The sequence below is a fragment of the Leguminivora glycinivorella genome, chromosome 18 (assembly GCF_023078275.1).
Source record: "Leguminivora glycinivorella isolate SPB_JAAS2020 chromosome 18, LegGlyc_1.1, whole genome shotgun sequence".
Taxonomy (NCBI): Eukaryota; Metazoa; Arthropoda; class Insecta; order Lepidoptera; family Tortricidae; genus Leguminivora; species Leguminivora glycinivorella.
Genome location: NC_062988.1, coordinates 3,283,294 through 3,310,116, shown reverse-complemented (window position 1 = coordinate 3,310,116; position 26,823 = coordinate 3,283,294). Strand labels below are relative to the sequence as shown.

Sequence of the window (26,823 nt, the reverse complement as noted above, 5' to 3'; positions counted from 1 at the left end):
CTTTTCCTCGCTGTATCGCAATGCTGATACGTTGTGCGTGGAAGTCGCTAGCTCTTCACGCGGTCCCGAGTAACGTTAACCAGAGTCATATCTCGGACACTGGCGATCAAATATATGAAAGAGGCGCGTTCCTAGCACACATTCTAAGCTGGTGTAGGTGAACGCGTACCATGCTTGTATAAGTGAGATATGATAGGTCGACTGTTCGCATTTTTGACAGGCGTTAACTATGAGGTAACCGAGCGGGGGTGGGCAGCACTTTCAGCGGGGTTCGGGAGTGGCCATACTGTACAATAGTACTCTTTATTATACTGTGCCAGAGTCTAGACGCTTCGCAATTTCTGTGAAAATCTTGTGCGCGCGGAAACCCCATGGACCTAATAGTTTCAAGTTTACATTCAGTAAAGAGCGAAATGCCAATGGCACTGTCACTAATATTTATGAAAGAACTAGCTCAACTAGCTTTGTAGAAAACGAATGTCTTTAAGTAATTGATAAAAATAGGATTTTTTTATAGAAAACTTGACTCGTGTAAAATGGTCTTATAATGTAAAAGGTAGACACTTATTTGACGTAATCCGTACTTAATATTATAAATGGGAAAGTGTGTGTGTCTGTTTGTTTGTCCGTCTTTCACGGCCAAACGGAGCGACGAATTGACGTGATTTTTTAAGTGAAGATAGTTGAAGGGATGGAGAGTGACATAGGCTACTTTTCGTCTCTTTCCAACGCGTGCGAAGCCGCGGGCAAAAGCTGGTGTCTTATTAAAAGTTGGTAGGTTTTAGGTGGATACCAATTTTGTCATTTTAACATTATTTATCATTCGCTTTTTAGATTTAAAAAAGAAAAACAAAAAATAACCCGTTACTAGTAAAGAAAGCCTTGATTTCGAAGCTAGAATAATAGACGTATCGTTTTCAACTAATCACTCCAGACAGACTCATAATTTCATTAGTCAATATTCTAAAACGCACCGTCATATAGTAGCCGCCAACGTCTCAGTCAAACAAAAACTCAAACAGATCGGCCGACAGATCGACACACATCACTACCGTTCAAACTGGGTGGTACGAACTATCATACCATCTAAGTTCATTACAACGATTACAATCAACTCACGACCGAACTATTCCTGATATGCAACAATAGATGGCGCTGCATTCAGCACTATCATTCAGCAATTATTATCTATACTACTCTAACATACCGCGTTAAGCTAAGTTTGAGTAAGACGGAAGCATGTTCGGCGTTTCAAAGGAGTGATTGTGATTGATGATCCGATCTAATACCGCATTAGGGTCAACAAATTTCTTGAATCGTGCTTTTCTGTTGCAGGTCACAAAGGTGAAGCGCGGAAGTGAAAGAAACAATAACGACGCGATCTCCCGTTTAGACTTTTGTGTCAACCCTGTGTCAAGCGCGTATACGGTGCCGAGTAGTTGCAACAAGCATCGCCGCGTTCAATTACCGTTTAGATAAGTGTCAACCCTGTGCCGTTATTTAACTAGCGCGCGCCAATCAGCAGCGCGTATTTGGAGCGTTTGGCCAGGGTTGTCGCAACTGAGTGCGTGCAGAAACAGTCATTGCGCTGGTGGCCGGTCCCTGGGGGGCAGGCAGCGGGGTGGCGCTGCACGGGGGGTGGGGGCGGCCGGCGCCGGCGCACGCGGCCACCACGCTGGTCGGCGGGCTGGTGCCGCCGCGGGAGCCAACCACGGCGGCGGAGGCTTTCTGGAAGATGCCACACAAAGGTGAGTCTCTAGTCTTTACTATATAATGTATCTATAATGTTGCACCGCCTACAATTTCTCTGTTTTGCCCGAAGGTTGACTGGTAGAGAATGCCTTATAGCATTAAGTCCGCCTTGTGTACAATTGTATTTTCTTTGTGGAATAAAGATTAAATAAATAAATAAATATAATAGTGTAGGTACTATAGGTTTCACTTGCAAAAAAATACATGTCAAATTTAAACTTGATACAGTATGTCAAATTTTTAATGTCAGTCTGATTTTTGGCTGTGTAAATTCATTTTTAATATCATATGCACCTAAGGGTTAAAAAGACTTTTAAATTCAAAATTCGAATTTATTTAGTTAAAAACCGGCCAAGAGCGTGTCGGGCCACGCTCAGTGTAGGGTTACGTAGTTTTCCGTATTTTTCTGGTTGATAAATTGTAATTTATTAATTAATGTTGTAATTAATAATATAATATAATAACTTATTTTACTTATACACCATTCCATCGACATGTAACAATTGTTATTAATATAGTACATTACATCAGAGGCCGGGAAAATGAGGATTTCCGGCCAAGTGGGTATATACGGCCGAGCGAGCGTGCGAGCGAGGCCGGATAGGGATACGAGGCCGGGAATCCGTTTTCACGCCGAGGCATGTATAGTGCTTTTCTCAAACATACAATGAAATAAAAAAAAAATGCTCTAAAGGACAATATTTTATAAAAAGAAGTTACTTTGCAGGCCTAGGCCTGAAAAATAATATGAAATCCCTTTACAGTCCTCTCGAGTTGTTGCGCCCAAAAAGCGATACTTCCCAGCCCATTTTAAAGAACGTAAAGACAATATTTCATTGCATGTTTGAGAAAAATATATTTCATTTCATTTCATTTCATTTCATTTGGGCTTCTGGTGATAAATACTTTCAAATGTTGGATTATGTTGTAGATGCAGTAGGGTAAATAATATGCACTGAATAACTTGAATGTAGCGCGGTTTATTATCTACTACACATCAATATAATATTATAGAAGGAGAAATGAGATTAATAACATTGAGAAGAAAATTAAATGTATCTATCTGTTTGACATGGAAAAAAGTCAACAACGGTATCCTAGATACCATAAGAACCGACTGCGCCTGCGGGCGGCTATCTATATAATAAAAAGGTCGGTCTGTCCGCGAGTAATAAAATTTAAATGTATACTGAAATTTTGATACATTATTTGTTTGCCGAATTACTTACCTACGGAAATTTACAAAAGGTTATTATAAAAATACAAATTATATACAAGAGGTAAATTCCGACCCCACATCGTTATCAATTCGTCTGTATATTTTTTAATGTTTGTTATTCGATATCTCCGTCATTTCTGAACCAATTTTGAAATTTGGATGATTCTGAAGTACTTACAGATGAGAATGATTATCAGAACGGAACTCTAACCAGGGGTGGCTCACTCTCCATCAGCAGATCCACTGCATCAAATGTCACTGTTCTGGACGTAAGTGCATGCTGTTCTTATAAAAATACCAAAGTCACTATAAGTGTGCCGTTCAGATTTGAGGAGTTCCGTTCTGACCATCATCAGCAGTTCCACTGCACCAAATGTCACTGTTCTGGACGTAAGTGCATGCTGTTCTTATAAAAATACCAAAGTCACTATAAGTGTGCCATTCAGATTTGAGGAGTTCCATTCTGACCATCATCAGGAGTTCCACTGCACCAAATGCTACTGTTCCGTACGTAAAAGCATGCTGTTCCTTTACAAAATACAAAATACAAAATCATTTATTCAGCAAATAGGCCACGGGGGCACTTTTACATGTCAACATTACAGAGTATTCATTAAAGTTAAACAAATGAAATTAATAGAAATATTAACTAAAAATATTAATCATAAGCAAAGTAGCTATACACTGATATAGAATTAGAGATGTATAAAGTCTCTAAATGTCATATTATTACTAACTATAATCAATACATAAAGAAAGTGCAAACAGATACAAAGATAAAAGAAATCTATAATACTTCAATAGTTGTAAAAGACTGAATATTACAAGTAAAAATATTATACTTAATCAAATAATCCATGGAGATGTATAGCGTCTCCAAGAGTCAAATTTTATAAAATTAAAATATTTAAAAGTAAAAACCTTTGTCAAATAATACAAAAAAAAATACAGAAAATGAACAGCTAAATTACACATTTCAAGAGATGTACAAGTCTCTAGTTGTCAATCATTAAAGAACAAATCAAGTTTACAAATAAGGGCCAATCAAGGTTACAAATTAAGTTTAAAAATATAATCAAAATCTCAGAGATGTATAAGGTCTCTAAGTGTCCAAAAAACTAACATTAACTTAATCAAACGACAACAAGGTCATTAAAGTAAGGAATCTATTTTAAAATAAAATATAATCAAAATCTCAGAGATGTATAAAGTCTCTAAGTGTCCAAAAGCTAAAATTAACTAAATTAAACGACAACGTGATGGTCTCTAGTGTCATCCTTAAGACATTACTTACTTAAGTTTAATTCTTACAAGAACCGAATGTAGTGTCTCGCAATCCGCTCAAAAGTAAAGTTAAATAATCTAACAAAACATGTGGCCCAGGTAAGCTTGAACAGACCAGTCTCCACAAACAGCACCCGTTCACGAGTATGACGCGTATCTCAGCCATCGCCTCCCTCAACCTCCATTCGGGAAGGTGGCGACCTTAAAAACACAAAAACACAAAAATCACCATATGTATGCCTTTCAGATTTGAGGAGTTCCCTCGATTTCTCCAGGATCCCATCATCAGAACTGGGTTCTGAGAAAAATGGGACCAATCTGTATGCATATACATTCAATCAAAAAAAAATTTTCAAAATCGGTTCAGTAACGACGGAGATATCGAGGAACAAACATTAAAAAAAAAAATACAGACGAATTGAGAACCCCTTCCCTTGAGATTTGGAAGGCGGTTAAAAAATATATTAAAACGTGAAACCTGCTTGACATACTTAAATAAATGAAAAATTGTAGACTAAACTCTTAATTTACTAAATTTACACGAAGTAAGTAGGTAGGTACATGCTACTTGCAAGAGACTGAATAAGTAGATAGTTAAGTCATAAAAAAAAAGAAATGCTATTGATTTAGTATGTGTTTCACAAACTACCTACATGTAAATACTAGCATATTTAAAATTTTATATTAATAATAGTTGATACTACTAGATTGGAATCGTTTTATTTATTCAGCAAATAAACAGTATTAATGGATTTTTACCGTTTGACTCGGGCTGCCATCCTGAATGTTACACTGATAAATAATTCATAAAATTAAACTGTTCATTTATTTAAAATTCCCTATACTATTTAAACAAAAACAGGAGTGCCGTGGGCTCCAGAGAGTAAGGGCCCATTTACACTGTTGAAGTTACGTACAATAATTAAGCATACCAATCAAATAACGCGATGTAATGAATCTCGCATGCGAGGATTCGCGATTTGTAAATGGACCCTTAAATTGGACTTTGTTAAAAAAATTGTTTGTCGGTAAAATTGTTATCTAACATATTATATAACATTTTGCAATAATAATGTACGAAAGTATGATATGACTTGCCATTTTGCTAATCTTTAAAGGTCATCATTCGCGTATTAGATCAGAAATAAAATTGTTATAGTTACATACACGTTTACACGTAGTAAGTTAACTTTAAGTAGTAGGTTAAATGACATTAAATTACATATTTACTTCCTATAAAAAGTTTTTAGGTATTTTACAATTATTTCAGTTTTATCAATTTATCGTTAGTTTAAAAAAATAGTGCACTTTGCTAGCATACAAAAAATAATCAAAAAATATCTAATACGATTCTACAGGCCATACGTCGACAACATTGTCTTTATTACAACCATACACATTAAGCCCCATACCAAGTTTGACATGAGCAAGTGCAGTTCCATACCATACCTAATTAAGTACGCCGTACACAGTTCACAAAGACATTAAGTCAAGTGTACACGCGCGGAGTTGCAGCGGTTTCCACGGACCAAGTTCGAAGCTTGATTACCATTGGTTTTAGTTCGTTCAATATTGAATTATGAGTAATTAAAAATTATGAATGGTTGTACAAGGGCATCAACTATAAGTACGAATATACATATAAGGGATATGTATACAAAACGACTTTAATATCAGTATATTATATTTTATTTAGCTAGGCTATAAAATCTCTCATAAATACATTAGATATTTTTATGGCAATGGGTTAAGAAAGCTAAAATGACAGTAGTAGTTTTTAAACCCCCGACGCAAAAACGACGGGGTGTTATAAGTTTGACGTGTCTGTCTCTTTGTATGTGTGTGTGTCTCTGTCTGTTTGTCTGTCTGTCTGTCTGTGGCATCGTAGCTCCCGAACGGATGAACCGATTTGGATTTAGTTTTTTTGTCTGAAAGCTGAGTAACTATATAACATAAGTACAATAGGTACATATAATATGCAATTTAACATTAAAATGGTTTGTTATTAAGAAAGTTCCGAAAGCTTGTTCTATTTATCAGTGGACATTTTTAACCGGTATGCCTGTTAAGAAAATTTTGTTACCAATTATGACCAAAAATCGTACCAAAACAAAACATAAACCAACAAATGTATTCCCATCTATCGTCTATCTAAATTGTAAAGTGAGTTACGTTCGAGTTTCCACAGTAACAGTTACAAAATCTAAGTACGAGTAAGACAGTGGCGAGTTCGGAAACTTGAGCAGCTATTGTGTAGTAAACAAGTGAAGTTGCGAGTTAGTCATACTAACTGGACTAAACTACTGTCCTGAATTTATGCCGGGATTCGTGAGCTATACAAGATCGCGACTTATGTGACGTCTGCGGTACCGAATGTGTTTATTTCTTGCCTTTATTGTTTGGGTAAATAAGTAATTTTATTAATTTAGAAATTCGGAAAAAAGTCCATATTCGGAAAAAAGTCAATACGAAAATGTATCGTTCAGTTACGAATTAATAGCCGACCAAATATCTATATACTCGTATGTCTTCTTATTGGAGTTTCACTACTGAAAAAAGAATTTCTCAAAATTACCTTTGTGTTATTTTAAGAAATTGAATAATTGTTTTTTAACATTGCAATGGTACATTTTCTGAATATTGTATAACTAGCTTTATTAATAGTGTGTGAACCTGCCTTAAAAGTCTATATTATTTATGGTCATGGTTCGTTAATATTTCTTAGCTTTTGCACATTATAATTTTTCCTCAGTCACCCGTTGACCACGAATGCTGTAAAGTGTTCGAAACGTCAGGATGAATTGGAAATTCATTATACGCGATTTAATCGGTTTCCATAGTTTTATTTCATGAGTAACTATCGCGGTAACCGAAGACAATACTTAGTTTTAAGTTAAGATAATAAGAATTGAGTAAACAACATTCACAGCTGAACTACGATTGTAGGTTGTAGTGTTACGTAGAAGTCGATAAGATGGATATCCCCGTATGTAGCAAATATGCGTCGGAGAGGCAAAACGACAACGTGTCGTGATTAGCACTGAATGGTTTAATAATAACACTCGTGGGTACTAATCTTAACTTTTTATCAAATACTTAAGAACGAACTAGCCAACTCCCGTAATTCAATAAAAAACTTATCATAACCCTTTAAATATCCAATTGGCTACCGGAAAGTTTTTACAACTACGACTTGCAACTTACAAGATAGAGTGGCAAGTTGTCAAGTTGTCAAGTTGGCAAGTCGAGTCGTTAGCGGATGACCTTTTAGCTTGTTAGGATTTGCATAAAGTTTCAAACTCTAGGTATGATTCTCGGTTTTAGTTCAATTTTTGGTTTGTAAAGGAGTTGAGAGTTCAAATTTCGTTGGAATTATAAAACTTTCATTTTGTGAAAAGTGTGAAGCACTAAACAGTTTTTAATTTCATTACATTACAATATTGATAGCCATTCCGACACAAAAACCAATTGTCACCATTATTGTTAAATTATCAAACCTACTTTACAGATTTTCCTTCATAATATAATTACTAAATAAACATTTGCGGGGCCAGTCAGTACAAATTTTATAATGCTCTTAACTTGTTCCCGTTTGTAATTACATCTAGCTATTTTTAATCTGTTCTGTACCTGTACAACAGGACAGATATTTAGGTACCTACCTAGATAGTTTCAGTATGAAATTCAAATAAGAAAAATAGGATTTAACGAGTCGTTAACTTTTATACAGATGTGACCTTTCAAGTGTTTGACCTACCAATGCACTGTCTCGTGTAAACCGAGCCTATAAACCATATTCCATATTTAAACTCGAACGCTCCAGTTCCACAGACAAAATAATGGCAAGCGCGCTCAATCATTAAAATTCCTCGAAGGCGGTGGTCGCAATTGCAGTTTATCTCGTTCTAACAGCCGTTTTTCCGGTCTATTTGTCTTTGTCTGGCGCTTAATGTGACATCGCCGCATGCTCGGTTTGGCTGTGTCACCGAGCCAAGTCGCCGGTTCGAATTTGTGGCGTTTTTAGGGTTTTGGCTGAACCTAATGTCTTTGTATTAAAGCTACGGGAGACAGAATAAAGAGACATTTAAACTGAAGACAAAACGGTTCAAGAACAAGTACAGTATCAGATATAAATATAGGATGGGATCTGAAAATGTGTTTAAAAACATCTGAAGACGCGATGAATTTTGACAATAGGGGGATGTTCAGATTTATATGAGCACATAAGTCACTCTAATGTATTTGATATCAATTGTACAATCGACGAACAACTGTAGGCTTTGATTTAAGAAATTAATATTATTATTATCGGTAGTTTACGGACCAAAGTCATTAAAATTACAGTAAAATACTAACTTTTGTCTTTTGGTCCTTCCGGTTTCGAGCCTCAAATCGTCTCCTTATTTGAAAACGTTTCTACCAAATATACAATAGGTATTTGAGATATAAGTATCTTGGTACAAAATATAAATCTGGGTAATATCATTTTCATCTAAAGAGAAAAGAAAATATCAAAATGGATTAAGGTTTTAAAAAATATCGCTTGCATTTAGCCACTAACCGACAGGTATAAAAATAGACGTTGTTTTTCTGGTCCTTAGTCGTTCACATACTTAGACGGTCTCTACGTGCAAGGAAATACAAAAGGGCTTACGATAGTCTATTTTTTTAATAGGGCTTGCATATTTCTGGATCTACTTTTGGAAAATAGGCTACTTGCCTCTTAGTCAAATCAGCTTCTTTTTAAGAACTGTCATAATAAATTTGAACAACTTGCTAATATGGAATTTATATGAAATCGAATTGAGTGACGTCACGGTCAACTCGTTACTTCATATATTTCTACCTGAAATTGATAAAAATTGGATTTAAAAACAACTTTGTCCATGATTTTCTTATACCTAATTATCTGATGCTTTATTTCGTGCATTGTATAAAACATTTTTATTTTTATTTTAACTACAGTCAAGTTCCTTATTCAAACTGTCAGATATGTCAAATATTAACTCTAGAAACGATTCGATATCTGAAAGTCATGTCGTATCAAAAGTTACGTTTTTGTTTCAAGATTTGTTTTTGGCCACTGAACGTCATTTTTAGACACTGACTATATACAGGGTGGCCCAAAAATACGTTGACAAACGTTTGTATAATTATTTTTCTGTCCTTATACGAATGATTGTCCAACAAATTAAAATGTGAAACCTTAATAATTTTTGACCAAATAAATCGAGTCGCCTTCAAAATGCCCTCCTTTGGCTTTGAAGTACAAACGCAAATGTAAGAAAAAAAAAATAACGATATGCCGCTGCACCTCTAGTATGACTTTCGTCTAACTTATTGCACGTTTAGCTTTTTAAATATCCTAATTTTTGTAATCAATAAACGGGCTAGGGTTTTAAGATTGATTACAAACTATAATTTATAGTTTTAAGTGAGGTGAATTTACGTAGGTAGGCTGAAACGAATCGAACGTATGAATTTTAAAAAAATCGCCGTTTTACAATTGGTCTACATAGCAAATCTTGCGAAATGGACATGAATGCTGTTGAAATATTCATGGTGAATGTAGAAATATACAATAAATATAGGCTCAAAAAATATTTTCGGTAACTTCGATATTTTGGTTTATTTCAACATTTTACTATTCTTTGTCAACGTAATTTTGGGCCACCCTGTAGGTACGTTCATGTATTGAATGATCACTATGATCAGTCGTTTTTCACGAAATCTGTTTTCGGGTGAAATCGGATTTTATCATAAAATGGACGCTGATTTACCTTATTTTCGCTCTTAATTCGAAGGCCCGAAGGCTCATTTTATGGATATCGTAGTCGTAGAATAAATATTCAAGAATGATAAAACTACCATCCAGAATCTCTTTCAACTTCATCAAATCATCACTTCAAGAATCTCAGCCGACAAATGACATTCTAATTTCAAAATCTCCAACCGTCCCAATCACAAATAAAGAACGCCGAACCGTCGGCATCGGAGCGAATTTCGAAAAAGGAACAGCGCGCATGCGTCCTGACGCCGCGTGACACGTGGCCGGCGTTTGGGTTTCGAGTTTTGAATTTAGAATTCGCGTTTTGATGCTTCTTTTAATTGACATGAAAATAGTGAATTTCGCGCTTTTTCTACTGACAAACTTGTTTGACCGACTGTACATTTTCATGCATTTTTTTAATTATGTAAAATATCTCCAAGGGAGATTATCAGACATCGTACCTACGAAGTACGAGGTATGTAGGTATGTTATTGATAATGTGAGTATCATATCCTAATAAAGCCAATCATCTAACTTTAAAATACAAATCCTAACTCTTATTTTGTCAGTCTTTGCATAATTATGTATACTTAAGTATAAAATTTACCAAGGTGGATTTGACTATACAACGTGTTTCCGGTATCACTCAAAACCTCAGACACCCCAACTGATTTTAATTTTTTTAAACTCATCTATAGTATTCATCTTTTAATCTGATCGTTACTTTTTTTTAAATTGAATTTTTAATTTTCTGTACAGCTCTACTTGACTTTTAGCTTTACACTCAATAAAATAATTGCTAACTACCATCATAAACCATAAGACTATTTATTTGTGTACGTTACTGCAACGACATAAGGTTTACCAATAGACAGCTAAGATGTCACTGTAAAACACTTTAAAACTTTGTCACAGTAAACTTCAAATTGGACAGGTAATCGCAGTAAGCAAATTTAAACCCAATATTCAAAATGACAAGGTTGTAATTAGGTGCGAGCTCTATTTGTTATGACTTATGATAAACATTAAGATTAAACTGACAAACAACGTCAAACTCGTAGCGGAAAAAATAATCGTCCAAGTAACCAGCCAGTATTAATACCCCTAAATACTGAAAAAGGTAAACAACCTCTAGCAATGCGATATACACAATGTTGTATTACGAGTACAATAGAATGGGCACGTAAAAAATAACTAATAATACTAATTTAAATAAAAATATTACCCCCATCAAGATATAGCTCAATCGATTCTATACTCTCGATTCTGAACAAACTGTTTTCAGGTTTTTAGTGTTAAGTGAAACACGGTGTATGCCTAGCTTATTGACGTCAGGATTGACCGCGTCTAGGAAAATCGGCCACAACGTCGTTCAAGTGCTTATGAAAAAGTCTATGGCGGCTAAAAATCGGCATCATTTTCCAATTTTCCATTATTATACATACATACATACATACAATCACGCCTGTATCCCATAAAGGGGTAGGCAGAACACATGAAACTACTAAAGCTTCAGTGCCACTCTTGGCAAATAAGGGGTTGAAAGAAAACGAACTGTGACATTGCAGTGACATTATTATAAATCCTTATTATCCTTAAGTACCATTTAATATACCCCAACTTGAGTAAGTACGTATTAATTTTTGTCAACTAAAAGTACTTAGTTACAGTTAGAGTTAAGTTTTAAATCCATAATGTTTATTACTAAACAATAGACTTCAAAACAATACAGACCGCAAAGTAGTCTAAATCCCATTGTTTATTTTTGTTCTTGGGTTTTGATAATTTTGTCAACTACACGCGACAAACTTAGGTGCGATTAGGACTTTTAAAATGAGTACAATGGTTTTGTTCTGTTTTTAAAAGTTTAAAAGGTTTGGGTAACCTGAGCAACCGTTATGGATTAGGTAATTGTTTACTGTTATACAATTATTTTAGAAAATAAGTAAAATAGGTGTGTAAAAAATGTAGAAAGATTGTATATAGATACCTACTAGGTAAGAAAAGTTTATACTAAAGGTGTTTCGAGTTACATTTCAAGTCATTACACCTTTACACCATAGTCCACATTTTCTTATCTGTAGGTACCATACTTGTTAATACCTAATTAATATGCTTATGTGTAGAAACGTAGGTATACTTTTTATACAAAAACCTAAAGTTTAAAAGCAAGTATCTATTAGCTATATTAGTTATTAGTAACTAATAAATTCAAATATTTTTTTTTTATCATAAAAACTGTCATAAAAATCATAATCCATCACAAAACAAACTTTATTACGAACTATAACAGAGGTCGTCAACATTTTCGCACAACGCAATCTTATAAAATTCCGACTGCATAAATGTCGTACGTTTTTTCGAGGGGCGTGGTTGACAGCACTCGTAATAAATTATGTCAGGCCGAAACAAACGGCTCGACGAATGAATGAATGAATGAAACTGTTGGGTGAAAAAAGTTGACGTTGGTTGAAAAAGTATTATTTGTTATTGATATTGAGTGTTAAGTTGAAAATTTAAGTTTTTTGTAAGATATTAGAAATGATATCTAAGATGCATTCATTTGTACATTTTGCACCATGTAGATTTATATGAATACTGAGCATGCTATGACCCAGGACATAGGGATTATTCGGGTTATAAAATATGTCGACATACATATTATGTCGAGAAGTGTTCGACAATTAAAATATTGCTAATCTGTAACAGATTAAAAAATACATGTTTCCTTTTGTTTTTTATAATTATTGGCAATCGGAGGTAGAATTTGGAAAAATTAATTAAACCACAATAATACTAATATGTAATTATTCATTGGCATGTATCTTATCAAAAGTACCTGTCGAGTCAAATTATTGGATAAAAAAATAGTATTGTTTGAATTTTTATCATGCTTTGCTGTAGCGGTATAAAATGAATTTTTATTTATTTTGTTCCAATAAAACCGCTTAATATAAACCCACATCGTCAAACAGGATTTGACTGATTCAAAATGGCGTAACTACATCTCCCCTACAGATTAATTCAAAAACAGATACAAAATAATAATAAGGGGATGTCACCAGGTGCGTCTCACCCTTATGTAATTGTCTATTTAAATAAATTAAATATTACATAATATAGAACGTAGTGTTAATGGCGGTATGGAGGAATTAAAATGAGTGTGTTTGGATTTTTAAAGAATTTAAGCGAGCATTGAAGTTTAAAAATGAATAAGAAAATAATTTTATGGTTACTAACAAATTGTAATTTAATGCACAAAATGAGCGTAAAAAATGTGTAAGTGCTGTAAAGAATGAAATTATGCATTAAATTAAATTATGGCACAAATGTTGTAGTACACTAATATTTTATAAAGTAGTAGTAGTAGTAGTAGTAATCACTTTATTGTGTACAACAGTTTATATACAATTTGTAGGAATAGAGATACAAAGGCGAGCTTATCCCTATAAGGGATCTCTTCCAGCTAACCTTGGAGAAGATGAGAGGATCGTTCCAGTATGTAAGATAGACAAACTTACAGGAGTACAATAAAGGTCAAAAGTAATCCAAAATATTGCTAACAATTATATAAACTACATAAATACAAAATGACACTATTAAATAAATTACATACTAGAGTACATAAATAAAATACAAAATAAGTACCTAACCAATATATAAATATATCAATACATACATAATATATATATAAAATTCCCAACCATTATCATTAGCGGTAAAGTACCTAAACATTCAAAAAACTGAAGAAACAAAATTATAGATTCGCGTAGGTATTTCTTATGGTCATTACAAAGACAAGTTTATTTTGACTTTTGTACCGCATATTAATAAATAAGTATCTATTGAAGAATCTGTATTTCAATTTCTTTACTCAATTCATTGTCATGTCTTAGCATTTTATTGTCATCACAAAATTGCGTATTTTTACACAATTTACAGAACTGTACATTTTGTGAAGCAAAATCTAAAGTAAAACTCCTAAAAATTGGTAAATTTGCAATCATTAGCTAATAACTTTCTTTGACGCCAAATACGCAACGTGAAAATGCAAAAAACATCAGTCCAGTAGCAAACCGGCTAAACTGCAGCGACAATAAATGAAAATAATAAATAACTTCAACTACACATGAAATTTATAGCATCGCTATAAAAACGGGGATTAAAAATAAATCGCTCGAATAAATTGCACCTCTGAAATTAAAACACTCCCTCACACGACACGCGTGGCGCGCTACGCAAGCCAAAGGCGATTCGCGGAGTTTCATACAGTCCGTTTAAAGCATTAAGATTGACATGAATCGACATTTATTTGGTTTTAGTTGACAATTACAGAAGTGTATAACACCATTACGTAATGTAAATAATAGTGTCCAACAGAAACAAAATCAAACGAAAGCTATAGATAGGGATTTCTGTTTCCTGTACACTTCAGGATTAGTCGATATCGATACTTAGTAGTTAACATAGGCATAAGCAACCTGACAGTAATCGAATTTTATAGACGCCTTGTCACTGATACTTACCTTACTTAAATACCTACCTATACAGAAATTGAATGATAACAGTCAATTCGTTTCAATAATCGCCCTCAAATCATACTGTCTACCTAATTATTGCATGCAATTTTACCATTTATTTGCATATTGTGCTGATCCCGCATACATTTCATTATGTACATAAATGAATTCCATTATGAAGTTGTTTTAAATCATTTGGATTTATCTTCAACCAAATCAACTATCTATCCGCTCCGCTCATAACAGGAGCCCCGCGAAGGCGGGATGCATTGTCCATTGTTCTTTTAACAGCCGCGCTTGTTAGTGCACCGATGGTTGACGACGCCTGCAAGAGGTGTGATTAATAACGAGTTTTGGCGCGAAATCCCTCGTAATTGGCGGATGCTTGACGCAAATTAATTTGTAGTTCCACCCACGCAGTAAAAATGGAAATTCACACCTGTACCTACTCCCTTCGGGCGTATTTACAAATACCCAAAATACCTGATCCCTTTTATATAGCAGTTTTTAATCGGTTGAGTTTGTTAGGTGTAAGTAAACTGGGGACTTTGTCTAAGTCTAGAAAAAATGTGTTTACTACACAGTAAACACCATATCAACAATGTGCTTTATTATTTAAGTAAGTAAATAAGAAACAGTAGTATCGAATCTTATAAGAAACGAAACAGACAAAAAAAACAAGTATAGATATTTCAAAGAGAAGAAAGAACTTTTTAAAAACGACAAACTTTGCAAAAAGGCGATCCATATAACTGAAATATAACAATTTCTCGCAAGACGCAAATGACCAAAAACAAAAGAATAATTCCGTCATTCGTATTCAATCCATGTCCGCCAAAATTATACAAGGCGACCGCAAAAAAGGGCCAAAACAATGAACTTTCCCCCCATCAGCCTTAATCAAGGGACTGCCCCAAATTCGCCCACAAATTGCATCCAATTGTTCACTTTTTACCGCGAGGCGTGTTTGTAAGGGGTGTTAGAAAAAAGGGAATTATCTGGCGGACCAACGGTTGCGCGCATCTGACTGATGTGATGTGACGTCATTGGGATCCATTGGCGTGAAAACGGGTGGAAAGAGACGATTGTAATCAGGGGGCTTGATCGTGGCTTGATGCGTGAGTTGCTAGGCAACGATGGCATTCCTGAACTTAGGCCTACTATGAACACCCAAGTTCCCAAAGTACTGGCATCTCCAGTTTAGACGTACGAAGTAGGTAACTACTTAATTTCAATTGGGTTTGGTGTTCATGCTAGACCTACCATACCGTTGGTCCTCTATCAGAACTTCCAAAAAGCTTTCACCTAAGTATGTATTTTTCGAACTCAGATTCAAGCCAGTTATAGGTATTTAATGTCAGGTATTTCAAATGATTTTGAATTTTTTGGAATTACATTCATTCACAATTATGTAATTACTTTACTGGAATACATTTATATATTACTTTTGTATCAATAGGACATATTGGGCGAATTGACAGTAAATGGAACATGAATTTATAGAATTTCAACAACGAAAGATGAATATATTATTTTATTAACAAATAATATGGAAATTAATTTTCTTGAATACTACAGTTTCACATCAATATTCAATAGTAATAATTAAATTAGCTAATGGTAATTGTATTTAAAATCAATTCATTTTTCATTAACTTTAATGTTAAACAGCACAAAATAATTTCAATAATATTAAAACATGTTTGATTTTAAATCAAAAGTGCACAGTGGAGTTTTCACATATATTTTTGGGACAAAAAATACTAATTAAAATTTATTTAAAGGGTCGCTTGTCATTAGCTAATACCTACATAGAGGACAAACAGAGAATTATAGGTACTTAATTGTCCATACCAAGCCAAAAAAGTCATACCATACCAAAAAGGAATAAAGTTTTTTTTCTTCCGCAATTGACAAAATTTCTTTGCCAGGCTTCTTTGCAGTGCAACCAATTTTTTTCTGTGGTATATCGCTAGTTTTTTATCTCCATCGTATTTTAGAAGATTTAAAGCCTCGATTACTTTTTTAACGCTAACAATAGCGGTCGCATCCTCAAGTATTAGATAAAAATTTGCGGTTTAAAAACGCGAACCCTTTCCTTTGTGCCGATGTAAGAGGATTATTTTTTAAGTTCATTTTTAATTTTTTACAGTTCTATGAGAAAGGATGATCCTGAAGTATCTATTTATCTGTTTTTGCCAGCTGCGTTATTTCAAAATTATGATTGTAAAATGTAAGGAAAAACTTTCAAATTTTTTTATATGGAAGTTTTATGTGCAGTAAATCATATCAAACGACTATCAGCGAATGACTTCGAAAAATCGGTTTATGAATTTATATTTACAAATAAGAGTATCCTTTCAATTTAGTCTACATTTTTGCGATGTATTAGTTAATAAGAAATAAATAATTATACATTAACATAGGTGTCTAAACATTGCGGTACCGTATATATTATGTTTATGTAATACTAATATTGACACACGTATCACAAAACCGCTTTTGCCTAATGATCACAATCGCAAAAAAAACAGCAATTTTGTCCAACATATAACTATTGCGCACTTGCACAGTGGTTCAAATAAAGCAATTCCAGTCAAAACATGACTAATGGAAGTGTCCATTAATTGTTAGGTGGCTTTGCGATTGAAAGAGTGGTTTTATTACCAACAAATAGCACTAACGATGTATTCACGGTGGAATTAAAATCAGATCAATTGTCTATGCGATGACCTAAATGATATGTTTCGGCAACTTTTTGATGTGTGAACACGTGTTGAATGCAATGAAAACTGGTTGTTATATGTGGATACTTCTAGAGAATAATACACTTTTTCTTTGCTTTTAAGTTTCAAATGATTACTTGCCATTGTTTTTGTAAAAGCTTTCATATCAAGAGTACTTTTGTTCAAGAAGAAGAAAATATAGTATCTTACATTTCCATGAATTACTCGTATTTTGTCGTCAAATACTATTGAACAACCGTCCTCACTTGAATTAATAATTTCATAAATTTTTGTTCTGGAGAGGTCTTCAGAATTTTTTCTTAGAAATTCTTCAGAGTAACTTGAATATTATAAATTCGCTTATACATTCATACACTTACATATATCTTTTATTTTGAATTCTGTGAATAATTTTATATCTATTGTTACTGCTGCTTTTTATCATCATAGTATTAAGACTAGTCTAAAACCACTGTTGAGCAAATTCGTTAGTAAAACCTCTCACAGACCATTTTGTTCTAGACGAGCTCATGCATAGCGCCGCGATGGGCGGAGGGGCGCTCTTCGGGTGCTCCTCCGCCGGCCACAGTGGGATCAACCAGCTCGGGGGCGTCTACGTCAACGGGAGACCCCTGCCCGACTCCACAAGGCAGAAGATCGTGGAGCTAGCGCACTCGGGAGCCCGGCCCTGCGACATCAGCCGCATCCTGCAGGTCTCCAACGGCTGCGTGTCCAAGATACTCGGCAGGTCAGTTGCCCCGGTGTTTGTAGGAGGCAGGCTGCTCCTTTAATTCACTGCATATTGTGTCTTAAAACATTGTGCAAGTTTACCACCTCAAGCATCTTGCCGAGGAAGCTATAATGTTGCTTTATCATGAAGTTGACTTTAAATTTTCTAAAGTAACGAACCAAAAAACAACAAGTAGGACATCGTGAAATCAATACCTAACCGGACCTACGCTTAATGAACACAGATAGCATCTCCGAAGAAACCGTGGATTCCTAAACTAAAACAGATGAAGATAACAAAAATACTCCAAATCAGCAATTCATCGCGACATTACAAAGTACAGTAAGCACCCAACATAATGGAAACTACTATTACTTTGACATCTATAAACGAATTATTTAGCACAAAACCCATTGTCGCGAACAAAAGTCTAAGAATCGATCTAAGGGGTCAAATTCCGGGGCCACGCGTTCACAAATTGACGGAATTCCCATAATACCGCCTAAGGAACCGCACAATGGTCGAATTGTCGGACAAAAATTGGAGAAAAATTTCAATGAATTAATCAATAGAAATATGCATTCCCATAGTGTATTGTTTTTGTTGAATGCTCGCTCCGGGAGCTAGAGGTGGGAACGCATCGGGTGCTAGGGTGTTCTAATTTCCCATTTTATTGTTTGATTGCGATTTTATCTGGAGATCAGCTTCCAACCCTCCTCCTTGAGCTGAGTGTTTATTGTAACGTGAATGGGATCCGATTGTTTTTGTAATCGGAATGCAACTGACAGGCGTGGAATTAGCAAAGCGGCGTGCGTAGTTTCTCTTTTCATTTGAGTATGCTTCTGAGCGAAGAGGGAACAGTTAAAATGCTTTTTGTAACGAATTGTGCGGTAATCAAATTGAAATAATACCATTTTTTTTCATGTGTGTTAGAAATGTTTTTCTAAATACTACAGTACATCGATTGAGTTCGCTGAGTCCAAATAAAACAAAGACGTCAAAAGTCAATTGCAAACAATAAAAAACTGTAAATAATGTCAATCAAAGAAACTACGCCTGTTTAATACACGGTATGACTTCCAGGGTTGTCCCACGACCGCCCCTAAATAAAAATCAAAATAAAACATTATTTTCTAGTAATTGGCACCCCTACTGCGGGAGCCTGCTTGACGCCACTTCAAGAGATCTTATAGGAAAGCAAATTATGGAACCCTAAAATATTGCACAGTGGGCACATGTTATTATTTTGCTGTTTTGAAAACAAATGTTTGGCAGTATGCATGACTTTGCTACTTAAAAAGACTTAGTAAATCGTTAACGTAAAATAAAAATACACACTGCACAATGAGTTTTGTAAAAAAAAATTATAGCATAATGTTTCGATTAGTTGACATATCATAAGATATTAAGGATTTTAGAAAATTCATTATTATTTTTTAAATACGACATAAATCAAAAGTTGCTTAGCAATTAATTACGCTAAATCTTTTTTGGTTAATATTTATACTATCCATATTACTTTTTGAGTAGCGTCACATTAATTTAGAATCTCAAATCGTACAAATATTTTCAAAATAGAAAATACTTGTATATTTACTAATGCCGAAACTTCTCAAACCAAGCAAGGTGGCAGCAAAAGCCATTTTTCCCATACACCCCGGGATCTTATCGTGCCAATTACCAAAGGGTTCGGAAGGGCAGCGTGGCGGGACTCCTAATTAAAGAGTGTCCCGCTGTTTCCTCATTTTTTACCTTTGCTGTTTTAACATTGCTCTATATTTCCCACAAATTATTTATACGAGCATTTTGTAAACAAAAATTCAATAATATTTTATATTTTTTTACACGAATGCAATTATTACTAACTTTAAGCAGACTACAGACGGACAACATTGCGTACTTAGTCTAGAGAATCTACTTTTCTTCACGAAAATTTCTTCAGAGCTCATGTTTAAGCTTTATATGTACAGGCAATTTAGTCTCGTTACAATAAAATATTATTATAATAATACCTATTAGTATTTCGCGAAAAAGTTTACATAATTTAATTGAATCAGTCCTTATTTTCATTTTTTCCACTCCAACCCCTGCCATAACTACTCAAATTTCATAACAACAGACTAAGTAAGTATCCACTCAAATAAATACAATTGCATTACATCAGTAACTTAGTTGCATTTGAATAACCACTTCAGAAACAATCTCAGATAAGCCCCCTTTTGCCCCCGATTCTGTTATCTTCATCACCCCCGTTTTGATCGTAAGGCGACCCACTGTGCGTCGAGCAAGTTCGGTTAGATCGCGATTAAAATATAAAGTCAAATTCATATGAAACTGCACAGTGGGCTTGTGATAGGTATGCGCCTACTGTGCAATTTCGCATTAAAACGGGTAATGAATGTGAAATATTAAATTAATTGGCTTTTTGTGTTGTATGCGGAACGAAACTGATTTCAATCAATTTGTTATTGTTTGATGGAATAATTCGACGGTCGGCGACAATTTGACGAATCCGTTATAAATGGAATTTAGTTGGTTTAATATTGTTTTGGTTTTACTTTTGTCCATTTCGGGTATTAATATCTGGGCGAGCTTCGCTCGTTCTATTTTAATATATCACGTCTTTAGATAAAAAAAAACTCTTATAAATACAAAAACAAAAAAAGACAAAAAACAAAAACTTAATTTCTGGCCGGGATTCGAAACCCTGACCTCGTACGACTGAGCTAAGAGGAATCGATGCGCGCGCGGCGAAATTAACGACCATATTTTACGTTTACTAACGCGAAAGAAAAACTCATGAAAACTCGAAAATTCGCGTTTTCCGGGATCTAAGGCTACGCTAGATCGATTTTTCACCCCCGAAAACCCCCACATAACAAATTTCAGCGAAATCGTTAGAGCGGTTTCCGAGATCATCGGTATAGATAAATAAATAAATAAATATACAAGAATTGCTCGTTTAAAGGTATAAGATACTTTTGAGCGTTAAGAATGATCAAGAAAAAAGATAATTTCTAGTTAAAAAAAAATACGCTGACGATCTGAACGATGGTTTATATGTTTGCAGTGCGAAATACATTTTATAATAAAAAAAAAGCATATTTACGTACAGCACTTAATAAACAAGCACAAAAAGCGTTTAAAACATAATCGAAAGTTCGCCGACCTTAAATAAACTGCTACTCAATTAAAATGTAATCTACGCACCCTCAACGCGAAATCTGTCGCCCAAGGCGAAAGCGATTACCGAACTCTATAGGCCCCACAGGCCCTTTCAGTGGATCCTCTGATGTACTCACTTTGCTTTTGCTTACAATCGAACACCATTGTAGCGTGACCTCTAAATCTGTATCGATTAAACACAATCGACTCGCGTAGTTATGCTGGTGTGGCGTCTTTGAATCGATTGCTGTCGGAATGACACCTGGCTGAACAAATCGAGTCGATTGTCGAATCGACAGATGACATCGGGATATTGTTTGTTTAAGGGTTGACATTGTGTTGGTTTTGCGTGGATGTAGGTCAATGAAGAACAAGAGCGATGTTTATCTAAATACTTACTTGGAAGTTTAGTAAAAATAAACTTAGCAACAGTTATAACAACAACTAACTTTTCATTGAGATGCTACTTAAGTACAAATTTAAATTTAATTTATAAAAACATTTCGTTTTAGGGTTCCGTAGTCAACTAGGAAGCCTTAATAGTTTCGCCATGTCTGTCTGTCCGTCCGTCCGTCCGTCCGTCCGCGGATAATCTCAGTGACCGTTAGCACTAGAAAGCTGAAATTTGGAACCAATATGTATATCCCTCACGCCGACAAAGTAGTAAAATAAAAAGTGAAAAAAAAAAAAAATGTTTTGTTAGGGTACGCCCCCTACACGTAAAGTGGGACTGATTTTTTTTTCATTCCAACCCCAACGTGTGATATATTGTTGGATAGGTATTTAAAAATTAATAATGGTTTACTAAAATCGTTTTTTGATAATATTAATATTTTCGGAAATAATCGCTCCTAAAGCAAAAAAAAGTGTGTCCCCCTCCCCTCTAAATTTTGCACCATATGTTTAAAAAATATGGAAAAAATCACAAAAGCAGAACTTTACAAAAACTTCGGAAAATTGTTTTCAATTTGATAGGTTTAGTAGTTTTTGAGAAAAATACGGAAAACTACGGAACCCTACACTGAGCGTGGCCCGACACGCTCTTGGCCGGTTTTTTATATCGACCTTTGCCATAGGCACCTAATAATGCTCTTTGGCATTGTTTAACTTTTTCTAGTTCTAATAAGTCCAAATATAACTATTTCGCTATTTTTCTAGGGTCTGTGTTCCAAAGCGCGTAATGTAGAGGTAATTTAATTTAGAAAAGGATAATACTAAGTTCAAAACTCACTTTTAAATTATACCAACATATTTTATTCCCCAAGCCGGAAATAATCCAAAATTCATCTAATTCCCATCCTCCATTGTGTGTAATATCGGCACGTTTCAGCAAACCGTTTGTAGCCACTTATCCCAAATATCTACATTGTCATCGCTACAATGGTATCGACTGTCGAAATATCGACACATGTCGATCACACAATACCGATGTCGAGTGCCTACATCCTTACACCCGAAAGTTGTGCTTAGATCTAAAATGTCATATATCATGGACTAAGACATACTACTTTTGACCTATTGAATTGAATACCTAAGTATTTACGAACTTTATTTTAATTTTAAAGAACTTAGAGCAATAAAGTTCTTTTTTTTAAGTACTGGGGCTTCAGTAATGTAGCTTCTGAATGTAAGTAAATTGTTTTTAATATAAGGTGCTTTTTAGAAAATGTCTTAATTTTGAGATTCTCGAAGGAGTACGTCAAATAAAATTTTTGCTAAGTAGGTAGGTTCGCTTAAAAGGAGTAATAAGTAGTTCTCGAGATATTTAGGAATGTGACAGACGGACCAACAGACAGACGGACAGAGAGGCACCATAAAAAAGATGGAAAAGGAGTTAAAAATAAGCAAAACAATTATAATTATTAATATTTTTGTCCGGAATATTCACTAAAAATAGACCACTATTTTGTTGCATCAGAATATTTATCTTTTTTTTTACCGGCACTACGCGAAATTGAAGTAAAAAAGAACGTATACGTTGAAAATATGTAGAATTAAAAAATATAGTTATTCCGTGCAGTCAAAAAGCTCGGCAAAGCCAGAATTTCTGACGCATGACAAGTTTTAGTGTTCAAATTTTTAAAATTATACCGGCGCTGTTATTTTGACGTTTAGATTTCATGCTTTTTCACTTCCCGTTCCCGTATTCATTGGAATAGTTTTGTTCGTATTGCATTGGCTGGATAAACTCTATAAATATTCTAAATTAAAACCGAAATAAATTACACATATGAAATAAAAAGTGACCAAGGCCTCCAGTGCCTGAGGCTGGGCTTTAAGATGGCACAAGTTGAAATATTTTCAATAGAATATGATTTGACTTGTGTTAATTAGAACAAATATTCTAGGTCAATAAAAATAAAGAGTGAAAGAATGAAAATCTATTATTTTTATTTAGTTAATACTTAAATAACTTATAAGTACCCATGATAAATCTATTTGTGGATAGAATCTGATAAACAATTTTCCGTATCTGTATCCCTAGCTTATATTTACCTACGCTTCCTCCTACATACGGTATTGTATATTAAAGAAACATTTATATATATATATATATATATATATATATATATATATATATATATAGATTTGTCTATGATTTTACCTTAATACAGTTTACAGTCTGACCAAAAAGAGTAGAAATTAAAAAGTGACTTATATTGACCGGGATATAGACGTGATTAACTTTTTGTTTTTTGTCGAGCTCCCGATATTTCGACGCAGTTGCATGCATCATGATCACGGAAAACTGACGAAGGCAGGTCATGGCATGTCAAAGTTGCTTAGACAGCGCGCGATCTACCCTTCGCCGTGAATAAGACAAAATTCTTAATTAAAAAGTGGCAACATTTTAGTGCCATCCCTTTCAAATCAATATGTGTCAAAACGGGACGACACTACGATGTTGCCACTTCATAATTTCTACTCTCTTTGGTCAGACTGTATTAGACACATTATATTAGTTTTCCCCTCACTAGCTCGGAAACACGTATTTTGTCCTTTAATACCAGCGGGTAAAAACGCATTTTATCCACTAGTGGGTAAAGTAATTTGACCTTGAATAAAGTCAAATTAACTGCTTTAAAATTGATAAAAGTAGGTTAATCTAGTAATAAAGATGATTTACCACCTGTGGAACTACTGAAAGCAGTGATAAACGCATTTTTTGCGTTGTAGTTTCCTCGCTATAGTGAGGAGAAAAGTTTTGTGTTACACTCGGGTGCAATTGTATTTTACTTCTCGTGTGTTAAAAAACTCGCAAGTTCAGGATTCTATACTATAGAATCCTTTCTTTTGCTCGTTTTTCAATTCCACACTCGACGTTAAAATACAACTTTGCCCCCTTGTATAACAAATAACTATTATAAGTATCTACGCTTTCACGACATTCCCTCGTCCAAACTAAGTTCAGCTTTGCACGCAGATATTACGAGACGGGGTCCATCAAGCCACGAGCCATCGGGGGCTCCAAGCCGCGGGTAGCCACGACTCCAGTGGTGTCCAAGATCGCGGACTACAAGCGGGAGTGTCCGTCCATCTTCGCGTGGGAGATCAGGGACCGTCTCCTTAGCGAAAACGTGTGCAATAACGACAATATACCTAGTGTGAGTACTTTATTTATTTTCTTACATATTTTGTATCTTATACCTGTGGGGACTTTTACACTTCGATTGTGCAATTACGATCTACTGTCCTAAGACAGCCTCCCCAGCCGCCCCGGCGACGTGGCGCGCACGTGGGGGGCGCGTCTTACGTCCTTCCTATACAAAATGTACTGAGGAGACGTTTTTTGAATTACATTCAGGCGGCGTGGCGGAGACGTCCGTTGCGCGCCGCAAGACATGCGTCTTATGAGTGTGGATGGTATCTAAGAGCCTTCAGCTATTCAGGAGCTTCTCGACCACCTCCATAATTATGTTTGATGATGAGGCTCATACGTAGATCTCTGAAGTCCTCGAGTCCAGGTAACCTGCTCCAAAGTTATTCATTATTTGTGTGGCGAGGGCGGGACATTTACCCATTAGATGTTTGACAGTCTCTTCCTTCTCTTCGAAAGTGGGATATAAAAGCCTGACCAGGAAAGTATAAGCATTGAGCAGCAAGCAGTGAGCGCTGTTATTCTCTTGTATGTGGTGACTGGTGACAGTTTAATATACTATGAAAAGTATAAGTAGTTCTCCGCAGTTAACTCCGCAATATGACGTATGGTCATATATCTCTGCTCAGTCTTTACATTTGTGGGAAAAAAGGAGGGCGCCACTTCCTGATAAAATGCCAAAATTTTTTAATGTAGGTAATATTTTTTACAGTTTATTTCACCCTGTAGTAGGTTCAGTATGAATCAAAGACTCACCAGGTCAAGTCTAAAAAGCCGGCAAAATTGTACCTACTATATTTTTTTTTTCAAAAATTTGGAAGAACCCTGAGTATTCCATAGATTAATCAGCTTCGTCGGTAAACATAGTTTCGTTTTGTTTTCTTTTAGTGACTTATCTTTTCCCCCATATCAACATAATTACTTTTACTTTTTCCGTTTCCAGGAGAAGGGAAATAAGATAAAATAAGGAAAACGACATGTGGAAAAGCACAGGGGTACTCCCACAATTCTTGTGTGGACAAAAAATATTACGCGTTATTTTTATTTAGCCTTGTAGAATGTAGAAAGGGAATATATCTTACTTTTGATAATCTATAGAGCTAATTTGGAAGAAGGAAGGAACACCTAGGAAGAAAATTTGGGTCTCCAAAGCTCAGGTTTTGAATCGAACTAGCGTCCTCCGCAATAGCGTCATACGCCTAAACCACTCAACCCCGAGCTACTGAGGCATGGGATGATTTTTCATGTTCACATAACCTCTCAAAGCTTATGGCACATTCTGGTTAACTTTATAAACGTATTAGAGGATATTGTTCGTAACATCAGTGAGCTATGTCACCACAGTGACATTGTCACTTGACACTGACAATTTTGTGCCTACTTCTAGGTTGATAAGTAATATTGTTAGTCAGTATCAATATTTACTTGTTGAACAGGTAATGAACGGCGAAGTGCCGCTGTCGGCGACAATTATCACTATTGTGAAATACACAGTTTGACAGGGCCGATATGTAACTTTTATAAAGGTCCTTTAAAAAAAATACACAGTTACTAAATTATAATGTAATCTTGATCTGTATACTTCAAACTCGCCAATCTTAAACAAAAACAATAGCATGACGTCACAAACACTACAAACTTCTACACAAGAGTATAATTACTCCATTAAATTATGAAGTATTATAACCCAGTGCTATAATCTGAAAGATAACGATCGTTTCGTTCACCTTGGCATGCCATGCGTGGCCGTTTAGCCGGTCGGTACAGCGTCAAAACAATTTAGCTTATTTGCTTTCAATGTGTCTTGAAGTTTATTTTCGGTATTTGCTTTTGCATAACTTTGAGATAGTGAAGTCTTTTAGAAGCTTGAATGTCTTGAAATTTTGAAGAAATTTTAATTTATATGATGAATATTATTTTAACATATTATATCATTTTAAGCGATTTTAGGCGATCAAAATTAAATGATAAACGAGTTTCATTTCTCTTTTCACGGTTTTATAGTTAACAAAATTATTTTGGTAACTTTAGAACCACTGCCAGCTACGATCAGACGTTC

The 26,823-nt window shown here is 34.9% G+C and overlaps 1 protein-coding gene across 6 annotated transcripts in view; it reads left to right on the top strand.

The window, feature by feature from the left end:
- The first annotated feature begins 1,652 nt into the window (after positions 1-1,652).
- The window catches only part of LOC125235999 (paired box protein Pax-6), an 82,143-nt gene continuing 56,972 nt past the window's right edge, over positions 1,653-26,823 (top strand). For 2 of the 6 annotated variants that reach the window (XM_048142680.1, XM_048142679.1), the window contains exons 1-3: positions 1,653-1,748; positions 17,779-18,019; positions 24,579-24,771. In XM_048142680.1, the coding sequence (XP_047998637.1) occupies positions 1,736-1,748; positions 17,779-18,019; positions 24,579-24,771 (447 nt within the window). In that variant the 5' untranslated portion in view covers positions 1,653-1,735. The remainder of the gene's footprint in view (positions 1,749-17,778; positions 18,020-24,578; positions 24,772-26,823) is intronic. The other 4 variants (XM_048142677.1, XM_048142681.1, XM_048142682.1 and 1 more) reach the window with 4 other exon arrangements.